Genomic DNA, 27,510 nt, shown 5'->3' on the forward strand with positions numbered 1-27,510 from the left:
TGTTTTTTTGTAGTTGATGTGGTCCTGAAGGCATCATTGGTCTGTGACCTCCAGCTCTCACTGGATCGGTTCGTAATTGAGTGTGAAGCAGTTGGGATGAGGGCCAGCATCTCTAAATCTGAGGCCATGGTTCTGAGCAGGAAATCGGTGGGTTTCCCACTTCGGGTAGGGAATGACACCTTACACCAAGTGAAGGAGTACAAGTATATCAGGATTTGTTCACGATTGAGGGGAGGAGCGCTGTACCACAGTGTTGTGACGAAAAGAGAGGTGAGCCAGAAGACAAAGCTCTTGATATACCATGTGATATAAGTGTGACTGATTAGCCAAAACGTTAGACAGACCCTGATGAAGACCTTCTAGGTCGATACGCGTTGGTCATATTTTGTTGCCTTGCTCTAAATAAATCTATATATTTTTTCCTGAGTGCCTTGGAATTATTTTCTTTGCAAGTCTGCAGTTCACACCTTTTTGGAATCAAGCAGTACTTCTTTGAAAACCCTTTTTTGTTCACTCGCAGGAACATGTTAATACCTTCAAATTTGCTATACAACAAAATAGGTCAACAGTGCCCAGAAACCCCAGTCCTGAGCTACCGTGATGAGGGAGGTCACAAATGGGGCCGTACACACACTACTAGTGTAGTGAACACCCAATTGATCGATCGATCATTTAAATCAGGGGTTTTCAACTGGTGGTCAATGAAGGTTTTGCATGTGGTCCCTGACCATAATTATAATTGGGTCACCGCTCCTTTGGGGTTATTTTTTCACTGTAAATGTGCATATATGTCCTCTGCATTGACCCATCCTAACCATTAGGAGCATGGTTAGAACAGCGCTCGGGGAGGAGTTAGGTAGGGGTTAAGTGTCTTGCTCAGGTCTACACAGATCATCTTGTTTCCCAGAGGGTCTCTCTTCCCATTCAGCTATTGTTCATGCATCCAGTAATGTAGGAAAATTTGTAAGTGACATGTTTGTTTGTATTTTTATTTCTTCATTATTCCATTTAGGTGAAGCTTAGACCATAAATGTTGGTATAAGTGGGTGTTTATTTCTATTCCACCCTGAAATACCTGAAGAGGGTAGGGCAAGCAAGGTTTGAGCCAGAAAATGACATGAGCCTCTGCCTCTTTCCAACCATATCCCCACCGTGACCTGACACAAAAGTGGTCCCCAGGTTGATCACAATTGTCACATTGAATCAATGTGACAATGTGATCGCCGATTGTGACAACCAGGCTGTCACAATAATCCGTTGAAACCCCCTTGTTTAGACAGATATACAGATAGATATTCTCTTTGAATACTCACCAGCACAGCCCAGTTGTTGGTATGGCCACTGCTGAAGAACTGTGCTGCTTTAGTCTTAGTATCAGAGGAAGAGGGAAATAAATCAAATCATATGATGCAATATATCTAGTTGGGTGTACGTTTTCATATTTACAAAACGACTTTCCATTAACAAACCCATGTAAGATAGATACACAGGCAACACAGGTTGGTTAGCCAAGCTCGCTACATGATAGCATGTTGCTAGTGTAAAATGCAGCGTGACACATATAGTTTGAGCACAAGCAGGTGCGTATTATGACGACATGTACTCACCTCTATGTTATTGCTCCATACTACCAAGCAGACAGAAAATAAGCACATTAAACTTAGTAGTTTCATTGTGCAGTACCTAAGAATACTGGCCGAGGAAGTGTAAATATTAGCTGGCCCCGCCCAGTGCCAGACCGGACAGACACTTCCTGATCCACACATTTCAAAATAAAAGCTCGTACATTTTCTTGTGCTTTTTTTCATCAACATCAACAACAACAACAACAACAACACTTGAGTTCTTTGTTTTGGGTCAGTGGTGGAAAAAGTACTCACATTTTTGCTATTTTGAGCATCACAAGAGAAGGCTATATCTTATCTATCACATTTTTAAAGAGTGAGTTTATTCACATACACAAATCCTGACTAATGGAAATGGATTACATTTGTAACTTTTAAGGTGTGTATTTTGCCTTGAGGCTGAGTAGGCAGAAAAAAACATTGTGTTCTTCATATTCTTTGCATATTTTGGACACAGATCTCACTATTAGGACAGGTATGAGGCGTACCATGAAGACATTTCCACTTGGAAACAGAAGGTTAGATATAGGTTAATAGTCCCTCCAATCAGTTCTGATTCAGCAGCAGGGTTCCTATGTTGGTAGAAATAATATGAAAAGATATGAAAGAAAAAACAAAGATGAAAAATTACAGTAGGTCTATCAAGTGACATACTGTATGCATTTGACAACTTCTCCTCATACTCTGACACCCCTACCTGCCATTCATTTCTCACAATAATAATTGAAATGGGGCTGAAGTGAAATGTAGTGGAGTCAAAAGTACAATATTTGTCTTTGAAATGTAGTGGCGTGAAAGTCAAGTATCCTAAAATACAAATACTCAAGTAAATTTCTTACTGAAATGGACCTTGGACTGCTTTTTGAGGTCTACACCAAATATCCTCACCAAAAATAGCTGATCTACAGGCTCACAACGTGCTACTTTAGATCTGCTATTTTTGGCTTATGTTCCCCCCAGAATAAGGATGCTGGGGTTCAAGTGGTTAATAGCAGGGAGTAGTGTTAAGCAGCTGTTGGCCATCATGAATGAATGCTATTCTGCCAGACAGAATGAAAATCATTGTTTTTTTTAGCACAGATGGCTTAAGCTCTCAAGCTTTTTTGTGTTTTATTCTTTTGTTTTTTTTATCAATCAATCAATCAATCAATCAATCAATCAATCAATCAATCAATTGATGCAATAGCTCCATGTTTTAGAAATAAAGATTAAAAGGTAGTGTGATTTTTTTTGTTCAAACAAAAAGGGTTTTGGTAAAAGGTTAAAGTTATATTCTGATAGTAATCATTGCTAGTAATTATTGTGTTTGTTCAGTTCCAGCCTGAGTGTCCCTGTCTCTCCAGCTCTGAATTAATCAGAAAATACATTTTCAGGTGGGTTACCAATTTCAGCCAATCAAGACAGATTAGCCTACCAGCTAGTTCAGCTTCAATTGTATAGGTTTCAATTCCCAATTTTGTCTGCTCACTTTATGTCATCACTTCCAATGTAACTTAAAGGGGTAGTTCACCCCCAAAATAACTTTTTTTCTATTGATTACTCACCCCATGGAGCCTTGAATTCATAGATATTTTTTTGTTTTTCTCACATTCCTAAGCCAATAATTTGATTATAATAAATTTGTCCCCATTGATTCCGGTAGGAGACACAAATGCATTTGTGTCTCCTACCGGAATCAATGGGGCTAAATTTATTATAATCAAATAATAAAGGAAGGAATGCGACAAAAACTAAAAAATATCCATGAATTCAAGGCTCCATGGGGTGAGTAATCAAAAGAAAAAAAGTCATTTTGGGGGTGAACTACCCCTTTAATCCTGTATCCTGTATGAGCTCTCTCATACAGGATCCAATCTCTGATTGGATAAAATTGGTATCCCGACCTGAAATTTTATTTTCTGTTTACTAAAGAGCTGGAGAGAAATGGGGAGACTGTACACTATAGCAATGATGATTACAATCAAAATATTCAAAAATAAAAGCTATACACTTTTTTTTAAACTAACAACTAAACAAAATAAATACATACATACATACATAACGATACAAAAAAATCACCTAGGCTATTGCTTCTTTAACAATCTACAGTAGGCTGCCTATAAATTAGCTCTGGTCGAGAACTCCTTCTAACCAACGCTATGGACCAGAGCTCTGAGCTACCTATAAATCAAATGTATGAGTATGAATCAAAGATACCATTATTTCCATTCATTACAGCAGCGCCCACCACTTCAAAAATGCACAAGACAATGGATTCATCCTGTAATGTATCAAGTTTTCAAGGTTGTGTTCGTTGCTGTGCGCTGATACAGGAATCAGGATATTTCGGCACTTGGGACATCTGGGCACCTCGTAAAATGTCTATTTTGTCCAAAATGTTAAAAAATGATCTTAAGTAATGTAAACTAGTATACATGATTTGAACATGCACGGTACATCACAATCAGACTTAATTGTATCCTAACTTCTTGTTTATGCCTCAAAATGACTGGATATAGCTACAGGTTTTGTACCTATTTGTAGCAAATGTAGAAATATTAGACCTTAATTGTCGATTGTTTAAGCATGTTCTAATCATGTACATGGCAGGCTACTATACTTTTAAAACATTTTCCAAATATATATATATTTTTTAGCATTTTGGACAAAATAGCCAATTTTACATCGAGGTTGGCAGGTTCCAAGATGTCCCTAGTGCCCACCTATCCAGTGACCCTGTGCGCCATTTGGATACAGCGCGCAAACTCGGTGCCACTGACTGCCAACGTCAATCGCATGTCGCCTGATGGCTGCTCCATGCGCTAGAAGAGCAGACGGAGCAGGATGCTGTTGCTGGACGAAGGAAGATAGACAGACAGACAGACAGACAGACAGACAGACAGACCTCGCATCATCGCCGAGGCGAGGGTGGCTCGATCAGTGGCATTGCCTACAGGAATCCATTCATATAGGCTACCACAAGGAAACATGCGTTGATGATGGTTTGATCCACGTTACTATTGAAGTTCCCGTTGTTGCCAGATAATATCTTTAAGTGTAAAGTCTGCTTTTGGAAAACACTCTCTGGACAAGTTGTGATTATTTCAAAGAACATCTGGAGGGATGAATACCAGCGATGCCAAGGAGTATCTGGCAAGACGTGAGATACCACAACTATTTGAGGTGAGGCGATAGTGCACTTCGAGAGCTTGCTTGTGCGAAGTCTCATAAAGATGTATTGTAGACTAGTCAATGAAATAATGTGATCAGTGTGAAAATGCGCTAATTGTAGATGGCATTTGCGCGTAGTTATTTGATATGTGCATGTTTTTCTTTATGGCCCAACTAGTGTACAATTCTTCATATAAGAAATAAATAACTCACTAAATGTGTTCAATTTAATATTCTCAAAGGACTTCTTGCAGTGTTTAATTACATTTGAATATGAAAATAGATGTGAAAACAATCAAACACAGACATTTTCCCCGACCCCTCATACAGTATATTTCAAAGTATAACATCAGATGGTTCTCTAACATTAAATCAAATGGTTGTTTACCGCCACAAGGGAAGGACACACAGCAGCACTGAAGCTACACAGATCACATTACATTATCATTAGAAATGAAGACAATAAGCAGATGCATACTGCAACCAATCATATTTAATTAACCAATCTTATTCATTTGGCTGACTTCCAGAGACAGGTAATGTGTCAGCAATTACTGTGTCTGCCTATACTCAATTACAAGCAGCTATTTTCATTACAGCAAGTAAAGTGCAATTACAGTTAGATTGGAATTGATAACATCATTATGACCAGCACAATTTCTAAGTGAGCAATATTGTCCCTTGATACAAAAACACATTATGATCAAATTGTTGAATTATGCTATGTTTAATTTCATTATTCCCTACATACAAAATATCTAAATGCTACAGTAGTTACCATTTAGTTGGAAAGACAGTAAAACTTTGTTTTTGTGGGCGGTAAAGGTTGCTAATGAAGTGGGTGGATATGAAATTGGAAGGATGTCTTGGGTAAGACATCCTTCCCCATGGGGAATTCATTGTTTAAGAACATTCAGGGTCAGAGGGCCAGATCTCATAAACACTAGCCTGGTTTCTCTCTTGGCATAAAAACACAGTTCTCACATTTGTCATTCAGTTCCTTTTAAGCAAAACTGGTCATTTGACTTTCAAGTTCAGAGAAAAGCTGACTCTAAATTGATGGTTATCTGGCTTTGGCTTTTATTCACCCTTCCTGTTGTTGTTTTTTCACACAACACTGATACAGAACCAATACATCGTTACAAACGTAATGGTGAGACTACACACTATAATCAACATATGGTGGGACCACACACTCTGATCATCAGTGATACTTTAACTTTCAGTTATCACTTTGGATTTTATTGTGTATGGCAGGAACCTCTCTCTCGTTCTTTCTCTAGCTTAGTGGTTCTCAAAGTCGGTCTAGGGACCCCCAGGGGTCCTTGAGGAACAATTTAATTTCACTATTATTTCACTGGCTAACAGTTTGCCCAATGAGAGAATTATTATAATGAATATTTACAGCATAAGTTTCACTGTCTACACTGTTATCTCCCCATCTACAGTACAGAGACTATTCTGTAGGTTTAACTCTAGTCTATACTAGAGTCTATAGTATAGACTGTATACTAACCTACATACGGATTATATTTCATACATATATATATATGAAATCTAATCCGTAATCTAATTCTGTACTTAATCTTATCTGTAATCGAATTCTGTATTAAATCTAATCTAACAACAAAAATCCTTTCCGTGTCAGGGGATCCCTTGCACAAAACCTTTTCAAATGGCCTAATATGTATCAGTTTGGGGGTTTTGACATGAAAATGTTTGAGAACCACTGCTCCTATAGTCTCTCAGTGCCACGTGGATAAATCAATCTAATATTCGGTTATGTGCGGGAAGGAATTAGTACAATGGCCGTTCTCATTGTGGTGTTGTTGTTGTTGTTTTCCAGAGCCTGCTAACAGGGTTGATGTACTACCGGCCAGATGACCCTCTTGACTACTTGGAAGGCTGTCTTAAAAAGGTGAGGGAGATGGGAGGAACAGAGAAGGTGCGGTGGGACACATTTGTGGGTCAGGAGAAGAAGTCCCTCCCTCCCCTCAATGGGGGCCAATCACGAAGGTCCCTCTTCAGAAACGGTAAGCATTGAGGGTCAGGTGGTTGAGCGTCACAAGAAAAGTCTATTCAACAAAAATAAAATAAAATAATAATAAATATAAAAATATCCTCACTGTGGAATATATTGCCATTCTTTCCAAGCGGTATTCTGTTTTAGGATAACCCAGTGGCTGGTTTAGAATTACATTAATAATGGACTGTTCATGAATTTATATGCCACATATGAAAATGTGTTTGGAGCAACCCAATAACACACTGAAGAATATAAGAAGAACAGACAGAAATACATGGGAAACTAAAACTAGAATGTCCAGACAGCTATCGCAGCCGTTGAGGTAGATGCCGATAGATACAGTTGCGTTTCCTGAAGGAATGAATGATTCAAATGACTGGTACAGCTGATAATGATCCAGGTTTTACATACAGTAAGAATTGTTCTATGCACACATCAGTACACTCTAGTGGAGGCTAATGATCTCATCATTGGCCAATTTTACAACACTCTTGAGGTTTTATATATTTTGAATGTGCACGTGTAATCATTAACCTGGCACATAGTGCAGACATAAAAGGCTACCAGCGGTGGTGGCTTAAATTTTGTCTCAGCTCCAACAGATAAGGAAATACTGTAGGTGCAAAGTAGGGCTTTAGGATTTGCAAAACAAAGTAACAGATGACTAATATCAGTACCAATAATACCAATATTCTATTGCTATGTTGTTTGTGTACGTATGTTCCTTAGTTCACTGAACATCACATTCTTTTGATGATGTACCTCATGCAAATGTGCATATGAAATTAAATTCACGTTTGTGTAACTACACATTCATGGCTGAGTAAAATAGAATACCGTAGAATATTCTACAGTACTGTCTGCATGTGGAAAGCTGCTTACAATCACACACCACACAGTACAGACAATATTTAGAACAGACAATTCTTCATGTGTGGACTGAGCAAAATAAATTGGGTGTGGTCGGATGGTACTGTATACTGTCTTCTGTAAAACTAAAGACTCGTCACTCATCCATCTTGCTTGAGAATGTGTAAACTTTGCAGCTGCAGTAATTAGCTATAGGAAGTAAAACCTAATCAGGGATGGAGATTTCAGTGCCTGTGCACTGCAATTCCCCTCCTGGCTGACAGCGGAAGTTCAAATCTGTCATGTTTGTGTAATGTTGGCCAGATGGGAATGCCATCTCTCTGTCTGCTGACAGCTCCTACAGTGTACATCGTTTCTCTCTCAGCTGGCGTTTCTCTCTCAGTGCCAATCTCTCATTCCCCACTTGAATAGGGTGGAATTGTAGATGACAAAAGTTCAATATCCAGCCAATGCTCAGAATTGATTGATTCATGACCCTTTTGATTATGCTTGTTCTGTATCGTGGGTGTGTTAATTATGTTCTCAGTCTTGATGAATTATACTCATACATACATTTGATGAAATGGCAAGAATAGACTATCTTTGTAATTAATCACAAGAGAAAAATTGCTTCTAATTATAACTTTTGTTTATTTGTTTCTCTGTGTGTCTCTCTGTGTTAATCTGAGTTTGGTTCCTGTGTTTGTCTGTGCACAAACATACGTGTGTGTGTCTACGTGTGTGTGTCTGTGTGTTTGTGTGTGTGTGTGTGTGTGTGTGTGTGTGTGTGTGTGTGTGTGTGTGTGTGTGTGTGTGTGTGTGTGTGTGTGTGTGTGTGTGTGTGTGTGTGTGTGTGTGTTTGCGTGCGTGCGTGCGTGCGTGCGTGCGTGCGTGCGTGCGTGCGTGCGTGCGTGCGTGCGTGCGTGCGTGCATGCGTGCGTGCGTGTACTGTGTGTGTTACCCCAGTGTTGCCCGACAGTCCCAATTTCCCTTATAGACGGTATGAACGCCTACCACCCATCAGTCAGTTCTCCATCGAGAGTGACTCGGACCTGTCAGAGACTGCAGAACTCATAGAGGAGTATGAGGTGTTTGATCCGTCCAGACCTCGCCCCAAGGTCATCCTTGTCATCGGTAAATGCCACAAAGTTTACACCATAAAAAAGATGAGCATTAGTCAGTGGTGCTCTATGTGTTGTTGTTACTGTTGTGAGTGTTTTTTTTTTATGAAAGAGGGATAGACACGGACAGACAGATAGACAGACAGACAGGCTGAGCGACAGGTGCAAACATAAGAAAAAGAGCATAAACTCACCTCTCTTTTATCCTTGCTCACCTCCTTGTTTGTGGTTTTTAATTTGTTTTACTTCATAAATATTTACTATTTATTATACTTATTATACTTGTACTTTTTAAATCTCTTATGTCCATTAAATCTTCTGTGTTATTCTGAATTCCTGGATAAAGTCTTCACAATATGTGGTCTGGATGCAGCGGCCTGACAAATTAAATAATATTAATGATTGCAAATAGGCGTTTACATTTGGTTTGCAAAATGTTCTCCGGCCTGTGTATGTTTGATATTTGGGGGACTTGTTGTGCACTGGTATGGGAGGAGAGGTGCAGTAGGTGGTGTGTTATTTGCAAATCAGCAACAGCTACACTGCAGGTTCACTTTGTTATGAATCCTTCAAGCTGGAAAAATATTTTATTATGTTTTTTATGCATTCTAACCCACAAATGGTTAAATGCTAGCCTGATTATCCTACTGAAGCTGGCGATTACATGGGGGAGGGGATTCGAATTGCCCTAAACCAATCACAAGAGATCCACGGATCCGCCTACATCTGACGTCATCGCACAGCTTGATTTAGCAGATATTCGCTGATTGGCTTGTCGTTAGACCCACCCTCACCTCCGACTCTCATTGGACAATACATTTTTGTACCAAATAAATCCTAGGTTCACATTACAACACCAGACCAAGAGAGGCAGTTCACTCAGAGAGTGGGCGGGGTCTATGGTCTGGAACCAGGCTAGTTAAATGCTTGTGTCCAACAAAACAGTTGTGTGTCATAATGCACAATGAATATTTAAGATATTTACACATACAGTTCTGCCATTGAACCGTTTAAGATCCTTATGTAGTGTTTAAACAGGGAGCAGACAACGTACATGGATGGAGTCTAGTGGACTGTCCGTGGATTTTGTCCTTTCATAGTTTATTGTATCAGAGCGTACCAGACCCATTTTATGGACTGATGGATAGGTCACATGTGCAGATACAATTATTGCTGCACGAACCTCCTAGGGGGACATCTGCTCAGGGTCCGCTGTACAGTGTGTACATGGGGACCCAAAGTGGACCTGTTACAGATGATCGCCTAGGAGGTCCACGCAGCATTCATTTTACAGATGTCAGTCGACATAGTTTATTTGGCGAATAGCAATTGGGCTTAGGATTTGGCATTACACTAAGGATCAGTGTCAGACGTATTAACGGTATTTGCTCCATGACTCTGTGAAAATTATCACTCCGTCATTGGGCAGAGTGCAGCGCACTGCTCTTAAAAGTAATGAAAACCAATCATTTGATTGGTCATGATTGAATCCACCTGCAACATACCCACCCTCTTTAATTCCTGCCGGCTGCGGTTGACATTTTCACACATTTTCCAGTTTTACATGTTTCTTACCCCTTTCTGCACATCGTATCCAAAAAGCAAAGCAATTGCGCCACTCTCTCAGATGTTTTAAGCGGAACATAACAGCTTCCAACGTGTTGAAGAAAGTATTTAATTTGCCTCGGTTTTCATCCGGTTACATGTTTTTAAGACATTGCGCAAGAGTTGCGCCCGTTGAGATAACATTACTGATTACCCTACTGGTCAAATGTTGAATTGCATCTTCTAATGCAAAATATTATGGAACCGGATGAAAACCGAGGCAAATTAAATACTTTCTTCAACTCGTTGGAAGCTGTTATGTTCCGCTAGAACTTAAAACATCTGAGAGAGTGGCGCAATTGCTTTGCTTTTTGGATACGATGTGCAGAAAGGGGTAAGAAACATGTAAAACTGGAAAATGTGCGAAAATGTCAACCGCAGCCGGCAGGAATTAAAGAGGGACCTCATCTCGGAGCTACTTAGCGGAGGGAGAGGTTCCGTAGGGGCTAGCCTTGTTCAACAGTCTGATGGTAGCCGGGTAGAAACGGTTCAGAAATCGTGTGTTCGCACTGTATATGGCGTGAACAGATGGGGTGGTAATTTTCCTTGATGATATATTGAGCTTTGACCACGCACTGCCTCTCATACAATCCCTGGAGGGAGGGCAGCTCATCTCCCACTACTCGCTGCAGCAGTCCGCACCACCTAGGTTTTTCTGTAGGTTTGAAGAGTAGTTCCTGTCGTACACTGTGCCGTATATTTGAAAGAAAATTGAAAAACAGGATGGCATCAGCTTAGCTGTCATTTCTCCAAAGGATCATGGCAAACCTTTAAAGGAACCAGACAAAGGAAATTGTGTTATGAAGCCTGAGCCTGTAATGAGGCCTGTGAGTAGCCATGAAAATATCAGATGAAAGATAATGGATAGACGCCACATGTTCCGGTAGACCTCTCTCTGTTAGGCAAAGCTAAACTAACCTAGCATACAAATTTACAATACTACCCCAGCATCAACTAAAGTGTTGTTCCTTCGCTGTCAATCACCCCCTGAAACAGAACGAGGGAACAGCAGGACAAGAAAGCGAGAGGTGTTGTTTGTGTGTAGGAGGTATGTGAGAACACATACCTGTTTCTTTCATCTGGCACCCCACTCCTCTATGCATGTCAATTACAGTACATAATATCCACACACACTGAGACACACTGTATCACACGTCTGCGACCGATCTTTCCACATGAAAATCTGTTGTTAAGCACACTTTTACTCTACTGTACATTCACACATTCACACACACACAGATACCTAGTCCCACATCTATTCAGTTGCACACAAACAAACAAACACACACACACACACACACACACACACACACACACACACACACACACACACACACACACACACACACACACACACACACACACACACACACACACACACACACACACACACACACACACACACACACACGAGCGCACACGCACACACACGTCCTGTCCTAATACATTCTCCTAACAAATTCTCATGCCCTCAGGTACACTACACCTGCGGTAGTTGCATGCCTGCATACAGTACGTAGACTACTAACAGACACATTACCACATAGTCATACAGTACACTTGCACAGAGTTGAGTGCACTCACACACAGTATCACACATGCACTATCCTCCACCGCCTTGTCCATCCCACGCAGACAGAACAAACAACGGCTCTTCACCCTTTCCCCAGGTGGGCCCGGCAGTGGCAAGGGAACGCAGAGCCTGAAAATTGCGGAGCGCTACGGCTTCCAGTATGTGTCTGTGGGAGAGCTGCTGAGGAAGAAAATGATCCACAATGCCACCAGCAACAGGAAGTGGAGCCTCATTGCTAAAATCATCACCAATGGAGAACTGGCACCTCAGGTAGGATGGTCAGGGGAGTGATGGGGCGAGCAAAAGAGAGAGATAGAGAGTGTGTGTGTGTGTGTGTGTGTGTGTGTGTGTGTGTGTGTGTGTGTGTGTGTGTGTGTGTGTGAGTGTGAGTGTGAGTGTGTGTGTGTGTGTGTGTGTGTGTGTGTGTGTGTGTGTGTGTGTGTGTGTGGGTGTACTAGTGTGTGTACTAGTGTGTGTATGTGTTTTTCAGTTTTTTTGTGTCAAGGATCCACCGCATAGATGCATTTAAAGCTATGTGCCACCATTTTACAAGATGGTGTCTTGGGTCCCCAAAAAATTCAGACAGGATTTAGTATTGACTAACTTGACAAATGTTAGATGGGGAGAATATCGCCTGAGACCAGCTGAAACCGCCAAAAAAGACTCCTAGTGATCCGCTGAGAATTACCATGTAAGCCGGCAAGGAGGGACTGTGAGAGAGAGAGAGAGCTGTGCTTCACAAAAAAAAAGAACACTTACCTTAACACATATTTTTGAAGGTGTCATATTTGTTTCTGTTTTAAATCTGCTACAGCGCCAGTCTGGTGAAACTGAACCGGTACCTGGGACTATAGTTACATGTATAGCCAAACAGGATGCAGCAATGTTATCTACGGAGAGAGAGTGAGAGACTAATTATAGGTCAAAGTATATGCAAATCATAAGTAAGCCTTGCCAAGCCAAGTGGCCCATAGGGCAGGAGCCTATCTCCTGTTTCTGTAGCCTGAGGCAGCTTGATGTACAATAATATCCCCCAGCCATGATGTATAAGTGCACCCCCTGGACATGATGCTGGTATCGGGCAGGAACCTACCTCCAATCCAAACCTTACTGAGTGCCAAGCAGGGAGGCTTTGGGTCCCATTTTTATTGCATTTGGTATGACTCGGCCGGGTATTGAACCCCGACCTCCCAAGAAAAAAAAAAGAGGAGTTCTTTCAGAGAGTAGGCTCATAGAGACTAAATGCAAATTCACCCGATTTTTCATTTTTCAGCAACTACACCATTGAGAGTATTGTAGAGCGTAGTGCTCCTGTACAATCCTGTTTTGTATTGGGAGCTACATGAAGTATAGGAGTAATATGTTCAGGTTTTAATCAAAGGAAGGAAGAATAACTGCTTTAAGTGTGTTCACTTGGTCGTAGGATATTATCACGGCATAGATGTAACAAGAGACTAATTAGTAGAGTCCGTATCACAAGCGGGCTGGAGGAGCCAGTGATTGTAAAGACAGAGGCATGCCATGTCTCGGAGCTTTGTGGTTTAATCACCGTTTCTAATTAAGATCTTATCCTCGGTTTGAAGTTTTGTAATCTGTACTAAAGCCATTAGAAGTGACTTCTTCAAGGGTCATATTTACAGCGTTCCTCCATTCATAATTATAACTACAAGTGGCGACTAGGGGTTTCAGGCCAAATGGAAGATATCCCTCACTCAGACAGAAAGAGCGCAAACATTTAATATTATGAACTTAGAATCAACAAAACAGAGTTTTTTCAAAGAAAAAAATTAAAAGAAGTTGAACAATGTGGTTGTTCACAGTGAGATATCACTGCAGTTATCACAATAGCCTATGCCTTAATGAGTGCATGGCTTGAAAAAGTGGAGCATTTTAAAGCCTTTTTTGTGGTATTAATGTTGAAGAATATCTTTTTGACACTAAATTATAATTGACAGAGAAGTCTTCAAAGAACAGATATTGCAATTGATAAACAACATTTTTAGGCTTTCATCTGCATCAGCATTATATTATCTTATCTTGTTTGTTTGTGTGCTTTGGTTGTCAGGAGTCTTACAGCATGCAGACTTACAGCTTCCAAACTTGGCACAAATATCATTCATATGGTTATTGGGCAGACTTCTTTTGCCCTTTTTAATTTATATACAAATTGTGTAATTTGCTAAAATATGGGGGGGGGGGCTTTCAGGTAGGACAGGGCCAGACACCCTTTTTTCTAGTCTTTATAACTGTAAAACTCAGTCCTCAAACAAAGTCAGTGCATCTTCCCTGCCTGCTCTACAATAGACTTTGTGGTGTTGGGTTGCAGAAATGCTTTCAGTCAAGAGAAAATAAGAAGTGTACAGCTCACAATACCTTGGCAAGGTGTGTGTGTGTGTGTGTGTGTGTGTGTGTGTGTGTGTGTGTGTGTGTGTGTGTGTGTGTGTGTGTGTGTGTGTGTGTGTGTGTGTGTGTGTGTGTGTGTGTGTGTGTGTGTGTGTGTGTGTGTGTGTGTGTGTGTGTGTGTGTGTGTGTGTGTGCGCGCGGGGGAGAGGGGGCTTTCAGGGAGGATGGGGCCAAGCGCCTGAAGGCCGTTTTTTTCCACGGAACCGAGCGCCTTCCCTGCCTGCCCTTCTCTGCAATAGACTTAATGCGTTACAGAAATGCTTTCACAGTCAAGAAAAATTTGTTTCACGTCTAAAGATATTTCTGGAGAGAGATTATGTAGCTTGGTTGAACGCTGTCTGGATATTAACCCCTCTTTCATTTAGCTCACCTTTCCTTTAGCACACCTTGGCGAGCCGTGTTGTGTGTTTTGGTTGGGTCTTGTAGTGGAGAATTCATGTACTGTAAGTCACATCAACAGTCTTACAGCAGACCAGTAGTTCAACTGCTTCCAAACCTCATACTACTTTTCCCCTTTTAATTTGCATACAATTTGTATAATTTAGTTATTTTGTTAGTCAACAGGACTTTCTGGTAGGATGGGGGCCAAACACCCAAAGGGCACTAGGGGCATTAATACAATATGTGCTACAATGTACGGTTAAAAAGTTATGAAATGTATATGGACTATGAGGAGAAGGGATGGACGAAAGCTATACACTAAAAGAAGCTCCACATAGGAGCAGGCCTAAGTGACAACAATTCCCTTAACACCACTCCTGGGGGCCCACAACTGACCTTAATGTCCAACCAACTGAACAATCGTCATTGTCATCTCTAGAGCAGTTCTTCTCAAAGGTTTTCATGTTAAAGACCCCCAAATGAATATGTTTATTTGGCCACAGACCTCCACCTGAAAATATTTTGTGCCAGGGACCCCAATACAAGATTTGTGTATTTTTCAAAGGTAGCACCATTAGCTAATGCCATTTTTATTTTATATTATTTATTTATTTTCAAAGAAAAGCCCAGTGGACAGAGACTTACCCCTCACTTACTCACTAAGTGCTTCCAGCAACAGGTCTCCCTTCAGGCTTTTCGTCATAGCTGAGAGCTTTGATTCAAAGCTGAACAACAGTAGCCTACAGAGACAATGAGGAAAAGTCCCTATACTACCATGACTCAACAAGAGTGGTCAGAACAAAAGACAGATTCGATATTTTAAGATCAACTGTGGTATTAATACAATCATGTGCTGTTTTTAGGTATTTAATCCCAAACCATAATGCATTTAAATCTCAGTGGAGATTTCTCTCATGTTCTTGTTTTTGATGAGACTGAAGAATGTAAACACTTATTGATGGCCTCTGAGGAACCGTTTTAAGTGCTTGCCAGGGTTGGTGTTACTCCAGTTTTTAACACTGGCTTTGGGAAACACGTACTGGCAGAGCGTTTGTTCTTTGGTTTATGTATTTTATCGGTCCCTGGGTAGTCATTAATTATGATATATGTCTAATGATGTGGGGTATTATTATTATACATATTTTAAAGACAGTGGGCACTACACTGCCCCTGGTGTTCTTCATTTTATGGAGACGGACAGCAGGAAAGCTACAATTATAATTTTGGCATTTAACAGACACTCTTATCCAGAGAGACTTACAAAATGCAAGAATGGAGCAAAGCAGCCCCTTGCATAAAGAGTCCAGTTTGTTCGCACGATGAAAAAACGCATGACCAAGTAAACATCAGGTAAATATCAAACAATCAAAAATAAATAAAATATAGAACTTTGTGGACACGTAAACACTATACAGTATAGACAATTAGACATATTACAGTATGTCTATCTAAAATGTAATAATACACATTGCACATAACGAACAAACATCTGTATAGTATTACTAGCATCTATCCAAATAGGCAACAAGATGTCATAAAGAGTTAATAGTGCTAAGAGGTGTGACTGTGAAGTAGAGCCGGAAGAGGTGAGTTTTTAGGAGAAGAATCTAGGATGGCTGGAGTGTTGGCCAGGGTGTTGTAGGGAAGGGTAGGACAGACATCCAGCGAAGGAGGGACACAGGAGAGATATCTCTGTCTGGGATTCTGTCCTACGCATATAGGGGCACTTGTGGATTAATAGACGGGAATTAGAGGGTATTATTATCTCTAGGGCCCATGATGTGGCACGTGTTTGTGTGTACTTTCTTAAGGCTGAGAATGACTGATGCCTGGACTAGAGCTCAGACATACAGTCAGATGACTCAACAATCAAAGGGCTTTTCTTAGCTCAGCTTAGTTTGATTCATGAACATTCTGCTATTTCTACACATATACATTCGATTTTAATCTCCGTCTGGTCTGCCAATTGCCAGCAGAACATTCTGTAAGTAGTTGTGGAAAAGTACGTATAAGTTGGTCATTGTTGGACAGAACCATGGTCATAGTAGTTATTTTTAGATGCACACATTACACTCATACTCTATTTAGCTGATCTACAGAATGCATTGGCCTTAAGAAATGTGTTTGTATATGCTGACCTCCTCCGAGCCGTGTGGAAATAGATGATGCTAAGACAAGCTGGCATTCTGTGGCCCTGGAAGGCACACGGAGACATGCTGCAGCTCTCAGAAGTAATGCCAAAGTTTTATAATTATACTCTAGAATCCACCAGAATATAGAATTCACATTTGACCTTATGGTATATTCACAAAATTACCATGGGGACTATTAGAGTGTGGTTGCTTCAGCAGGTGTTCAATTATTGTGTAGCTGTTGTTTAGCTATTAAGCGATTAGTAAAAGAATTAAACAGTCCCCAGATTGAGCCCTTTTCCCCATGCAATGGCTTAGCCATTGATTAGTGTACAAAACTAGCACACCACTCAAAATAAGGCTACAGTGTATGAATCTCACCTTTACAATTCCACTAAAACTAGCCTACATACCAACTTTTCCTCATGGAATTACTAAAAGGTTGTCTTTCCTATCCAACTTTTAAATAAAAAGATTAAAATGTTATGGAGCAAAATATGTATGTGTGGTCCCCACTATGGGTAGAAACCAAAGCACCATTTGCTCTTCAATATGATATTCAAGTTTGGGGTTCATCGGACGATGCATTCAGTAATTATGCCAGTTTTGGTCAAATAGGTCCCTCTCACAAAATTTGGATGCCAATTGTAGCGAAACAGTTGAATATTTTTCACACTCATTATTACATAAGTCCAGAAATCACACATTTTGTGAAGTTTGGACAAAACCTGTAGGAGGAGCAAGTGGTTTTTAAAGACAGTTTTAAAAATGGAAAATCGTCGCATGTAGTATGGGCCGTTATTGTGCCACCATGAAGCAGATTGGTGTAATCTGGCCGAAAGTGTAGCCAAGATTATGTTTTCGCTCCCGTTCGTCCGTCCGTGTGTGTGTGTGCATGCGTTTATCCGTCCGTCAGTGTACAGCTAATCTCCACCAGGAGGCCGATTTTTGCTAAACACATTTTTTTATATTACTCCTACAGATTTTGTCCAAACATCACGCAAATCTGTACACATTATCTCTATAGTCATGTGATCAAGACGGATCAGGGAATTGCATGTCAGCTTTTGCATAGAGAAATTACGCATGTCTTTAGTCACATTAATTACACGTTATTTACAACCAGCTTAGCGAATCAGGCCCATTATCTCTATAGTCATGTCACCAAGACGGATCTGTCCTATTTTTCATTTTTCATCCTGATTGGCTAAGATTGACTTCTACCTGACCTGGCGGAGACCTTTCTAGTTATTTTTAACATGTACAGCTTGCTCTAGATGCTGTAAACCAATGTGGAAATCTAAGTGGGTGATGCGCATGGGTACTAGGGGCAAAATGTGCTCCTTGTGAGGAGTGGGACCCATGTACCATATTTCATGACTCTTGGTCAAACGGTGTACGGGGCATGAACTTTCAAAGCCTATGCAAGAAAACTGGAATGTTGTTGTTGAAATAACCAAACTAATAACAAATGTTTATGTCTGCTGTACCCCTAGATAGCAAATGCAATGTCTTATAATCTCATATTACTGTATGCAGGCAAAATCTGAAGTTTGCCCTCACTGTGGGTTTCTAGGAGACCACCATCACTGAGATAAAGCAGAAGATCATGAAGATCCCAGACGCTAATGGAATTGTCATAGATGGATTTCCCCGCGATGTTGGACAGGCCTTGTCTTTTGAAGACCAGGTGAGTTTCTGCCAAGAGTATAAAAGGGTTCTGTTACATAATTACATACCTAAGTCCATTTGGAGGAAATGAAACAAAACACTGCCCGATATTAATTTGTTTAAATTCAATTAGGGGACAAGAAACTGAGCAGATATAACATTAAGAAGCAACAAGTAAAGTAGTCAACCAAAAATAGTAAGTATACACATGAGTGTTCATTTGATCTTGAGAGTTAAATCAACACTCGGATTTTGCTGTGTACTATACTGTAGATACTGAGAATAAACATCACACGACAATCGTTCAAAGACAAGGACGATTCTGACCTCAAGAACTATTTTGTAAGACATTTAAGTAAGATGGCTGGTTTGATGTGGTTGGGGAGTGCATTCCCAAAGGGAGGAGGCAGTAACAGAAAAAGCCCCAGGGTTCGGTGCTTGGTCCTGGGGACCACCAGGAGGTTGGCGTCACCAGACCTGAGGGAGCGGGAGGGGACATGAGGGTGGTGAAGGTTGGAGATGTAGGGACCGGGGGGTGCCAGTTAAAGGAGTGCCTTGTAGGTGGTGAGTAGTATTTTGAAATGGATTCTTTGTTTGACAGGAAGCCAGTGTAGGTCATAGAGGACTGGTGTGATTATGGTCTCTCGAGCAGGTACTGGTGAGCAGACGGACAGCTGAGTTCTGAACATGTAGGACTTTGGAGGTGATGCCGTGGAGGATACTGTTTCAGTAATCGAGCCAAGATGCAATGAATATGTGGATATGTGTTTCACTGCAGAAAATGACAAAGTGTTTTGAAGGCCGTTTTGGAAGAAGGCTGTTTTGGTGACCTGGTTTACATACTTAAGTACCATACTTGAGTAAATATACTTAGTTATGGTACTTTACATCACTGAGTAAGGGTGCATTTATCTCTATAATGTGTAGTTAGGTACAGTATAGTACATTTGATTAGGTTTATATAAATGTACCGGTAATGTGAATACAAATGATTATACTTTAGTAATCAATGAGTTGTCATAAAGATCTTATAGGATACCATAGCCATTATGTTTCATGTTTCATTTTATAACCTTTCATGCTAAATGGGTAGACCGATAAAGAGCAATTGTGATAGTTTACCTTATTATAGCGTAACTTATAATGCCTTATGACTGTTGATATAAAACCTCCTAAGGCATTATGAAGGCTTATACCAACTGTAATAACATATTATAGCTGCTTTATAATAGCTGTATTATGAAGGTATTTCATATTTAATTTTAATTGTAGAATGGAAGTCTATGGGGTTTGGTCTGGACTGAAACTTTGCCCAAAAACAAAATGTTCTGGTCTGATAAAACCAAGATTGAACACTTGCCTGAATGCCAAGTGTTGTGTCTGGAGGGAACCAGACACTATGGGGATGTGGGACGGCCTCCCACTCTGTCTGCCAGCGCTTGTGATCTGGAGCACAGTCCAGTGCTCTGAGGGCTTTAAAAGCAGTCCTCTTCCTTTCAGATTTTCTCTCATTCTCCCCTTGCACATTTTTGATTGTTTGCATCCACCACCCAGCGCCATACTTTACATACATCCACTCACTTCACAGACTAACACACTCCATAACTAAGTTGTTTTTGTCATTATTTATCTATTTATTGTCTCCGCCAGGCCGAAGGCATGACGAGAGTATGTTTTACCCCCTGTCCGTCCGTCCGTCCGTCCGTCCGTCCGTCCGTCCGTCCGTCCGTCCGTCCGTCCGTCCGTCCGTCCGTGTGTCATTCTGTCATTCTGTGTACAGCTAATCTCCGGCACCATTGGCTTGATCGCAGCGAAACTGTGCACACACACTCCCTGGATGCCAGAGCAGAACCTCTGCCCCACATTTTTCACATGGGCCTGTTATAGCACCACCAGGAGACCGATTTGTGCAAAACCCATTTTTTAATATTACTCCTACAGATTTTATCCAACCATCACGAAAATCAGTACACAGTATCTCTATAGTCATGTGATCAACACGGATCTGTCCGATTTTCTATATTCCATTCTGATTGGCTACGGTTGGCTTCCAAAGTTTGCAGGATTGGTCCGTTTTGAACATAATGCCTCAAATCATGAACGCAGCTTGCGATTTCCGTGAAATTTCACACGCACATTCCCACTAGGCCGAGAAAGAAATGCCACTTGAAAAATGTTAAATCAGCCTCATGGTGGCGCTATAACAGGCCGATTTGCGTTTTTAACTATAACTGCACCGATCTGCGTGAAACACTCCCTAGAGGCCAAGGAAAAACATCTGCCCTGCATTTGCCTTTTATAGCGCCACCAGGAGGCCGACTTATGTAAAACACATTTTTTGATATTAAGCCTTCAGATTTTATCCAAATTTCACGCAAATCGGTACACATGATCTCTATAGGCGGAGACCTGTGCTCCAAGGAGCACTTTTTCTAGTTAAATCATGTTTTTAAGCTATCTGTGTATCCCTCTCTTTTGTCTGAACACTGAGCCAGGTTCATGACAAAATGGGGGCTCGTCTTGAAACATTTTAGCAAGCAGTTGGTTTGGTAAAATATGGACTTGGTTTGGGTAAGCATTTTACATTTTGTTTATGTTTACTTTATTTCTGGGTTTTGGTTTAGTTGTTTGTTTGGAGTGATACATGGGTAGAAGAAGTAATTGATTTTTGAGTAGGATGTATTTTTTCAGCAGCTGCAACTGGGAGACTAGTCAGGATTGAGGGAAATATGAATGCAGCAATGTACAGAGAGATCCTTGATGAGTGCTCTGGACCTCAGACTGGGGCAAAGGTTCACCTAACAGCAGTGATGGAAGAAGTACTCGCATGTTTTACTTAAGTAAAAGTATCAATACTGCATTGTACAGTAGATATACTCTGTTACAAGTAGATGTCCCGTATTCAAAATGTGCTTGTGTAAAAGTACAAAAGTATCGGCATCAAAATATACTTAAAGTACCAAAAGTAAAAGTATTCATTGTGCGGAAAGTCCCATTTCCCAAGTTCAAATTGTGTTAAATCTTTTGAAAATAGCGGATCTACAAGCTCACAATGCGTCGCATTGTGAGAAGGGCTGAAGTGGTTATGTTGTTTTGTAATAGTCAAAATCTGCAAAGTAACTAGTAAATTAAGTTTTCATATAATTGTGGTTCAGTGTAGTTCAAAAAGTACAATATTTTCCTCTGAGATGTAGAGGGGTAGAAGTAAAAGTATTGTAAATACTGAAGATACCTCAACATTGTACTTTAGTACAGTACTTGAGTACATGTACTTAGTTACTTACACCACTTACACCACTGCCTAACAGGACAACGACCCTAAGCACACAGCCAAGATAACAATGGTTTCCCTGTAACATTTTATTAAAAGCTCATTTGACTGTCTATCTCATCATCTCTTCAGCCACATCATGTAAATACCCCTGTAATGCTAGCAGCTTTGTCCAATCTGATGGCTGAATTGAGTCTGTCTGCTCTAGTCCCAAAAGTGAATGAGGGGTCGACAATGGCAATCTCTAAAGTAGTCACTGACTGAGGGGAATCAGACCTGTAAGACCTGCCCCTCCCTCCCCAACACCTTAAATAGGGTCTAGATGGTGTATGGAATTGGCTGTATAAATGAGTGTTTGTATATCTAAAGTATGTATATTTGAATGTGTGTTTATGGGTATATATCATCTAGATTTGTGTGTGCTTGTGTGTATATGTGTGCAAGTCTTGGATGTAAATGCGGAATATTTTTGAGTGTTCGTTCATTACGAACATTGTAACCGCTATATGAACTGAATGACCGGTATAAAGGATAGGCGTAAATAAGCTTTGAGCTTCAGCCTATGCCTTTTTGATCAACCAGAAAGAAATGTTAGATTACAGTGTGTGATGTTTTGTGATACTGTTGATGAGGATCACAATAATCTAAAAATAGATCGGAAATCAAAATTAAAACAGTTTTCTTGAGGAAGTAAACAAATACTATTTATAATATGTAATAACATTCATTACAAATTTCTCCCTGATATGTTGGCTATAACGATTTCTGTGGAGCATTTGAATGTTTTTAACACAAAATAAATACGGCTGGCCATAACATCTTGAATTTGTATTCACTGGAGGATCTAAGCGGTTCTGTTTTTGAATAGTGAAAGGGATGGACATTGGTCTTTATTAATTTTGAATGCTGGCGTTTTACTGACCTCCAGCGCTCCTCCACAATACTTGACTAGACATAAGGAGAAGTTCAAGTTTATATTTTTTGCATTTTAGATGATCATATCGAAAATGTACTTTACGCAATCTGTGATGATTTGATTTAACAACACACAGTGGGCGAGTTTCCCCTGTAGAACTGTGGAGGGCTGAGTCTGACTTGATACATTGTACGCAATATTTACAAGCTGTCAATAAGTCAGTTCTGACTTAATGGTGAATGATAGTTAATGAATTAATGAGTTAATTTAGCTCAGCAAATGTAAAAACAGACTTCACAGGTCTATATTCTTGCACTATCAGGAGTTGAATTATCGCTGAGGATTTTGCTGCACACAATCACACACCCACCAAACGTTTGAGCCATTACTATGGTGATTATCAGTGATTCCAGTCGTTTCGAACACTAAAGAGATTAGATGTGATTAGATGTACCTTTCCACTCTCTCCGCACAGAGCATCCATAAATACACAGCGAACTCTCGAGTGTTTAATTTAACTCTGAAAGACATTTTTACAAACCCAGAGCTAAATTAACACTGAGTATTTTGCTGTGCAGGGGGAATGAACCCAGGCGACTATCTGACCCACATACAGTACTGTGCCAGTTTCTATGAGATCACAAGCATGGGGAAACATATTCCCTGTCAAAGGATTAACAAGGGTCCTAATACAATTTCAACATTCAGTGAGCTTGGGCTATCTCTCACTGTATTATTTTGTTAAATGCAATTTCAAATTAAGCAATAATTTGATTCCTGTTGAGTCATTGAATTGCCATGTGAAGATGGGTTATCAGGCTTCTGTAAAAATGGAACCAAGCTTCAGGCATGAGGAAGTTCACTGGAGGTGAATCCCGAAGGTAGCAGCTATATTTTGTTGTGTTTACAACTGTGTCCGGCTAACCACTTTAGATATCGCTCATTCAGACTCACATGGTGCTTGATTTGCTGCTCACCTCAAAGCCAATAGGGAGAGGTTGCAGTATGTATTAATTAGGTGACAACTACAGTATTAAAGGGCTTTGGGTGCATGTTCACGAGCTAAATGGGGTAGCTCGTGGGATAACAGTTGTGTACATTTGGCTGGCTGCATACAGTATCATTCAGTCCATATCCGGAAAACACAGCATAGTTTGCCATTTATGCTTGCAGGAATAGAATTGTAGGTTAGATGCATTAGATCGGCAAGTGCAGCAGATTAGGATGATTAGGATGATTTACATAATGTTCTTGTCTCCAACAACTATTCCCCTTCCTTATTTATTGAGATTTACCCTAAAGAACACTAAGATGGAAAATGTATTGGAGAGCAAGAATGTCTTCTGTGGCGTTTTCACTCTATTTCTGTATTTATGACATGCTTAAGGACTTAATGGGGAGAGAGAGAGAGAGAGAGAGAGAGAGAGAGAGAGAGAGAGAGAGAGAGAGAGAGAGAGAGAGAGAGAGAGAGAGAGAGAGAGAGAGAGAGAGAGAGAGAGAGAGAGAGAGGAGAAAATGACAGAGCGCACGCTGCGATAGAAGATGAAGGGAAATGACAGATGGATGGTGATGAAAATTGGCAGTGATTGCACTCAAATACAAAAGCCTGACTGTGTTTGGTTGGTCTCGAAGGTTCCCACAGAGTGAATATAATGGATCTCCAACTGATTGACTGATTGATTGACTGACTGACTGACTGACAGACTGAGACCTTATGTCTGGTGCTGTTCACACCTCCAAGCAGCTGGCAGCAGTTCTCTTGTGGCCCTGCAGGATCCATTAACATCAGACCATACATGCTGCTGCTCTGCCCTTTAAAACATCACAGCATCTATTTGGTATGGGCCAGCCTCTGGGGACTTCAGAACATTTTTAACCCACGCACAGATGCCTCCAAGGAACCCGCTGTCCCTTCATCTTCCCTTCAATCCCTTTCACCTCCGCTTTCTACTGTCGAAGGCTGCGAGAGCTACTCCTATTTATCACATTTTTAGACTATGTGGCTGGCTGGCTGACTGGCCGGCTAGCTGGCCAGCTGGCTGATGGACTACCTGGATGTCTGCCTAGAGTATCTGTCTGTTTACTTGTCTTTATGTCTGTCTGGCTGCTATTGGATGTCTGCCTTCTTGACAGTCTGTCTATCTGTCTGTCTGTCTGTTTTCCAATCCATCCATCGTGGTCTGTCAGGCTATCAGAATCAGAATTATTTTCAATTCCAGGTTTGTTTTGTGCATACATGGAATTTGGTGCATTACATTGAAAAACAGTACAGAAACATTTTCAAATATTGTATTCTCAAAACGATTTACTATTTACTAAATTAGGCCTATAGATGAGCATAAAGAAGCAATAAACTATATGTGATTTGCAATATACACTGTACAGATGTATAGACGGTATAGCATGGTTTAGATTTATAAAGGTATATGAGATGAGACCTTTATAAAGGTGAGTGGTGAGAGAAGCTGGTAAACAGCTAAAAGACACGCACATCCCAGACCTACTATAGGCTGGGTGCTGGATCAAAAATATAAAATGCACACCAGTATTGCTGCTCCCAAATGCAAGTTTACTTTGGTAACATTTCGAGCCACCAGGCTCTATCTCAGACCTGGGCAGGTCATTTGGTAGCCCCTTTCGGGACCCTGTTTACCTTTTTTATATTTGGGAAGCGGTATCCAGGGTCCCTTGTCGCTCAAAACACTCTCTCTCGTACTGGCGGCTACCACTGTCTGGTCTCGGGCTAATAGCTCGTCGCTTAGAAGTTGCAGAGATTTCTCAAAGGTACCAACAAGAGCAATACTAACGCGCCAGAAAGATGCATTAATCCGCACGGATCGGCGATGCCGTTTAACATTTTTAATAATTTAGTAAAACTTAAGCTCCTCTCTCACACTCTGCTCTGACAAGCTGCGCGTCCTACGCATAACTCTATGGTCCTACGTTACTGCCTCTGATTGGCGAGCTCCTACATGCTTGCATGACAATCACAACGCGGGGAGGCGGGACATGGGCAGTGGAGCAGAGTGTGAGAGAGGAGCTTAAGTTTTACTAAATTATTAAAAATGTTAAACGGCATCGCCGATCCGTGCGGATTAATGCATCTTTCTGGCGCGTTAGTATTGCTCTTGTTGGTACCTTTGAGAAATCTCTGCAACTTCTAAGCGACGAGCTATTAGCCCGAGACCAGACAGTGGTAGCCGCCAGTACGAGAGAGAGTGTTTTGAGCGACAAGGGACCCTGGATACCGCCTTCCCAAATATAAAAAAGGTAAACAGGGTCCCGAAATGGGCTAGTCATTTGGGAGCAGCAATACTGGTGTGCGGATGTTTTATTCTTATATACTATTAGATGAGTGCACCACTGGACAATTGCCAGTTGGCGAAGGCTTTGCCCTATGTTTTCACTGGATTAAAAGTGCACTGCAGAGAGCCTTCAGTATAATTGGACATGCAAAGAAACTGCATTAGCTTCCTCCACCTCTGTGGCCAACTGTCAAAACCCCATAGTCTTATATTAGTAGGCAGGTAGAGTTGGCAAAAACATATTGTGCCTTGAGTAGAATTAATTGCTGAATCATTTGTTAGAATAGTGCTATGTGTACAGGGTTTTACTGTTGTGTTGAGGATGCTGTTATTTTATTATTTATTTCTGTTATGTATCCTAATCTAAAGTCTGTATGTCACAACAGGATGTACAGTATTTGCCTACAGGCTAATGAAGAATCAATCAATCAAAACTATCAAATGTCTTTCAAAGGCAACTTTCAAGTATTCCATATGCCTTAGGATTGTTTTTACTACTCCACAGATAATATGAAGAAGGGGATATATTATGCAGTCTTTTGAAAAAAATAAAGAATTCATAATGGGTGGACATTCTGTCAAATTAGGTGAACATTAGCCAAATACAGCAGATAGTGTCAGGAATGAGTAGCGGGTAGGGCCAAAAGCAGACAAGGTAGGCAGAAGTGTTCCAATCAAAGGATTTATAAAATAAACGGAGGTTTCCAAAAGCAGTTACAGTAAGCACTAAACATAAACTCACGTGACATAGGTCTATGGACCAACAAGGACAAAAACAGGACTTAACACAGGACTTAACTAGACAGGTGACTAACAGGATGCAGGTGACAGACAAATGAACACAGGATAGGCTAACAGGCAACGAGCACAGGTGACTATAGGGTTACAATAATTACAGGGAGGTGAGACAAGACAGGAAACAGTAAACAAGGCAGACAGGAAACAAACCTACAAAATAAGATATACAAGAACAAGACCAAGGCAAAGGCAGCAACAAAAATACAATTGGAACGATACAACAGAACAATGGCATAAACAGGCCTAAAAAACAGCCCTAAAGAGTCCAAAACCATATAAGGGCATTAAAGGGCTAAATAATAAAGTCAAAGTCCACGGCCCGTGACAGATAGGGGTTAAAGTGGTTATCTGTACTATAACAAATTACAGCAGTCTAATCTTGTGGCAATTCATCAAACATGAACTTGAACTCTTAAAACACATTTTAATCTAAGTGTTCAAACCAGCAAGTTTGTGTCAAACTTTAGACTCAGTCATAATAGGCCTGCAATTCTTCTGAAGTGAGCAGCTTCAAGCAGTTCAGAAGTTCATGAAACAGGCGCTCGGGTGGCACTGGCACAGTGGTGAAGTGCCTGCCCACCGCCGCGGAGGTTGTGGGTTCGAATCCACCGCGGTGCATCCGGCTTTGTCGAGCGACTACACAAACACAATTGGCCCGTGTTCGGGGGAGGGAAGCCAGGCGGG

The 27,510-nt window shown here is 40.8% G+C and overlaps 2 protein-coding genes across 2 annotated transcripts in view; one reads left to right on the forward strand and one right to left on the reverse strand.

Annotated features, from left to right (window-relative positions):
• pigk (phosphatidylinositol glycan anchor biosynthesis, class K) overlaps window positions 1–1,733 on the reverse strand; it is a 38,593-nt gene extending 36,860 nt beyond the window's left edge. The window contains exons 1-2 of the mRNA XM_080441179.1: window positions 1,608–1,733; window positions 1,314–1,367 (exon numbers count right to left, since the gene is read on the reverse strand). Of these exons, the coding sequence (XP_080297305.1) occupies window positions 1,314–1,367; window positions 1,608–1,673 (120 nt within the window). The 5' untranslated portion in view covers window positions 1,674–1,733. The remainder of the gene's footprint in view (window positions 1–1,313; window positions 1,368–1,607) is intronic.
• A 2,762-nt stretch (window positions 1,734–4,495) lies between these two features.
• The window catches only part of ak5 (adenylate kinase 5), a 75,020-nt gene continuing 52,005 nt past the window's right edge, over window positions 4,496–27,510 (forward strand). Inside the window, exons 1-5 of the mRNA XM_080441012.1 lie at window positions 4,496–4,787; window positions 6,622–6,808; window positions 8,617–8,784; window positions 12,047–12,219; window positions 18,442–18,555. Coding sequence (XP_080297138.1) covers window positions 4,728–4,787; window positions 6,622–6,808; window positions 8,617–8,784; window positions 12,047–12,219; window positions 18,442–18,555 — 702 coding nt within the window. The 5' untranslated portion in view covers window positions 4,496–4,727. The remainder of the gene's footprint in view (window positions 4,788–6,621; window positions 6,809–8,616; window positions 8,785–12,046; window positions 12,220–18,441; window positions 18,556–27,510) is intronic.

The sequence above is a fragment of the Gymnoscopelus braueri genome (genome assembly GCF_963280865.1).
Source record: "Gymnoscopelus braueri genome assembly, chromosome: 10".
Taxonomy (NCBI): Eukaryota; Metazoa; Chordata; class Actinopteri; order Myctophiformes; family Myctophidae; genus Gymnoscopelus; species Gymnoscopelus braueri.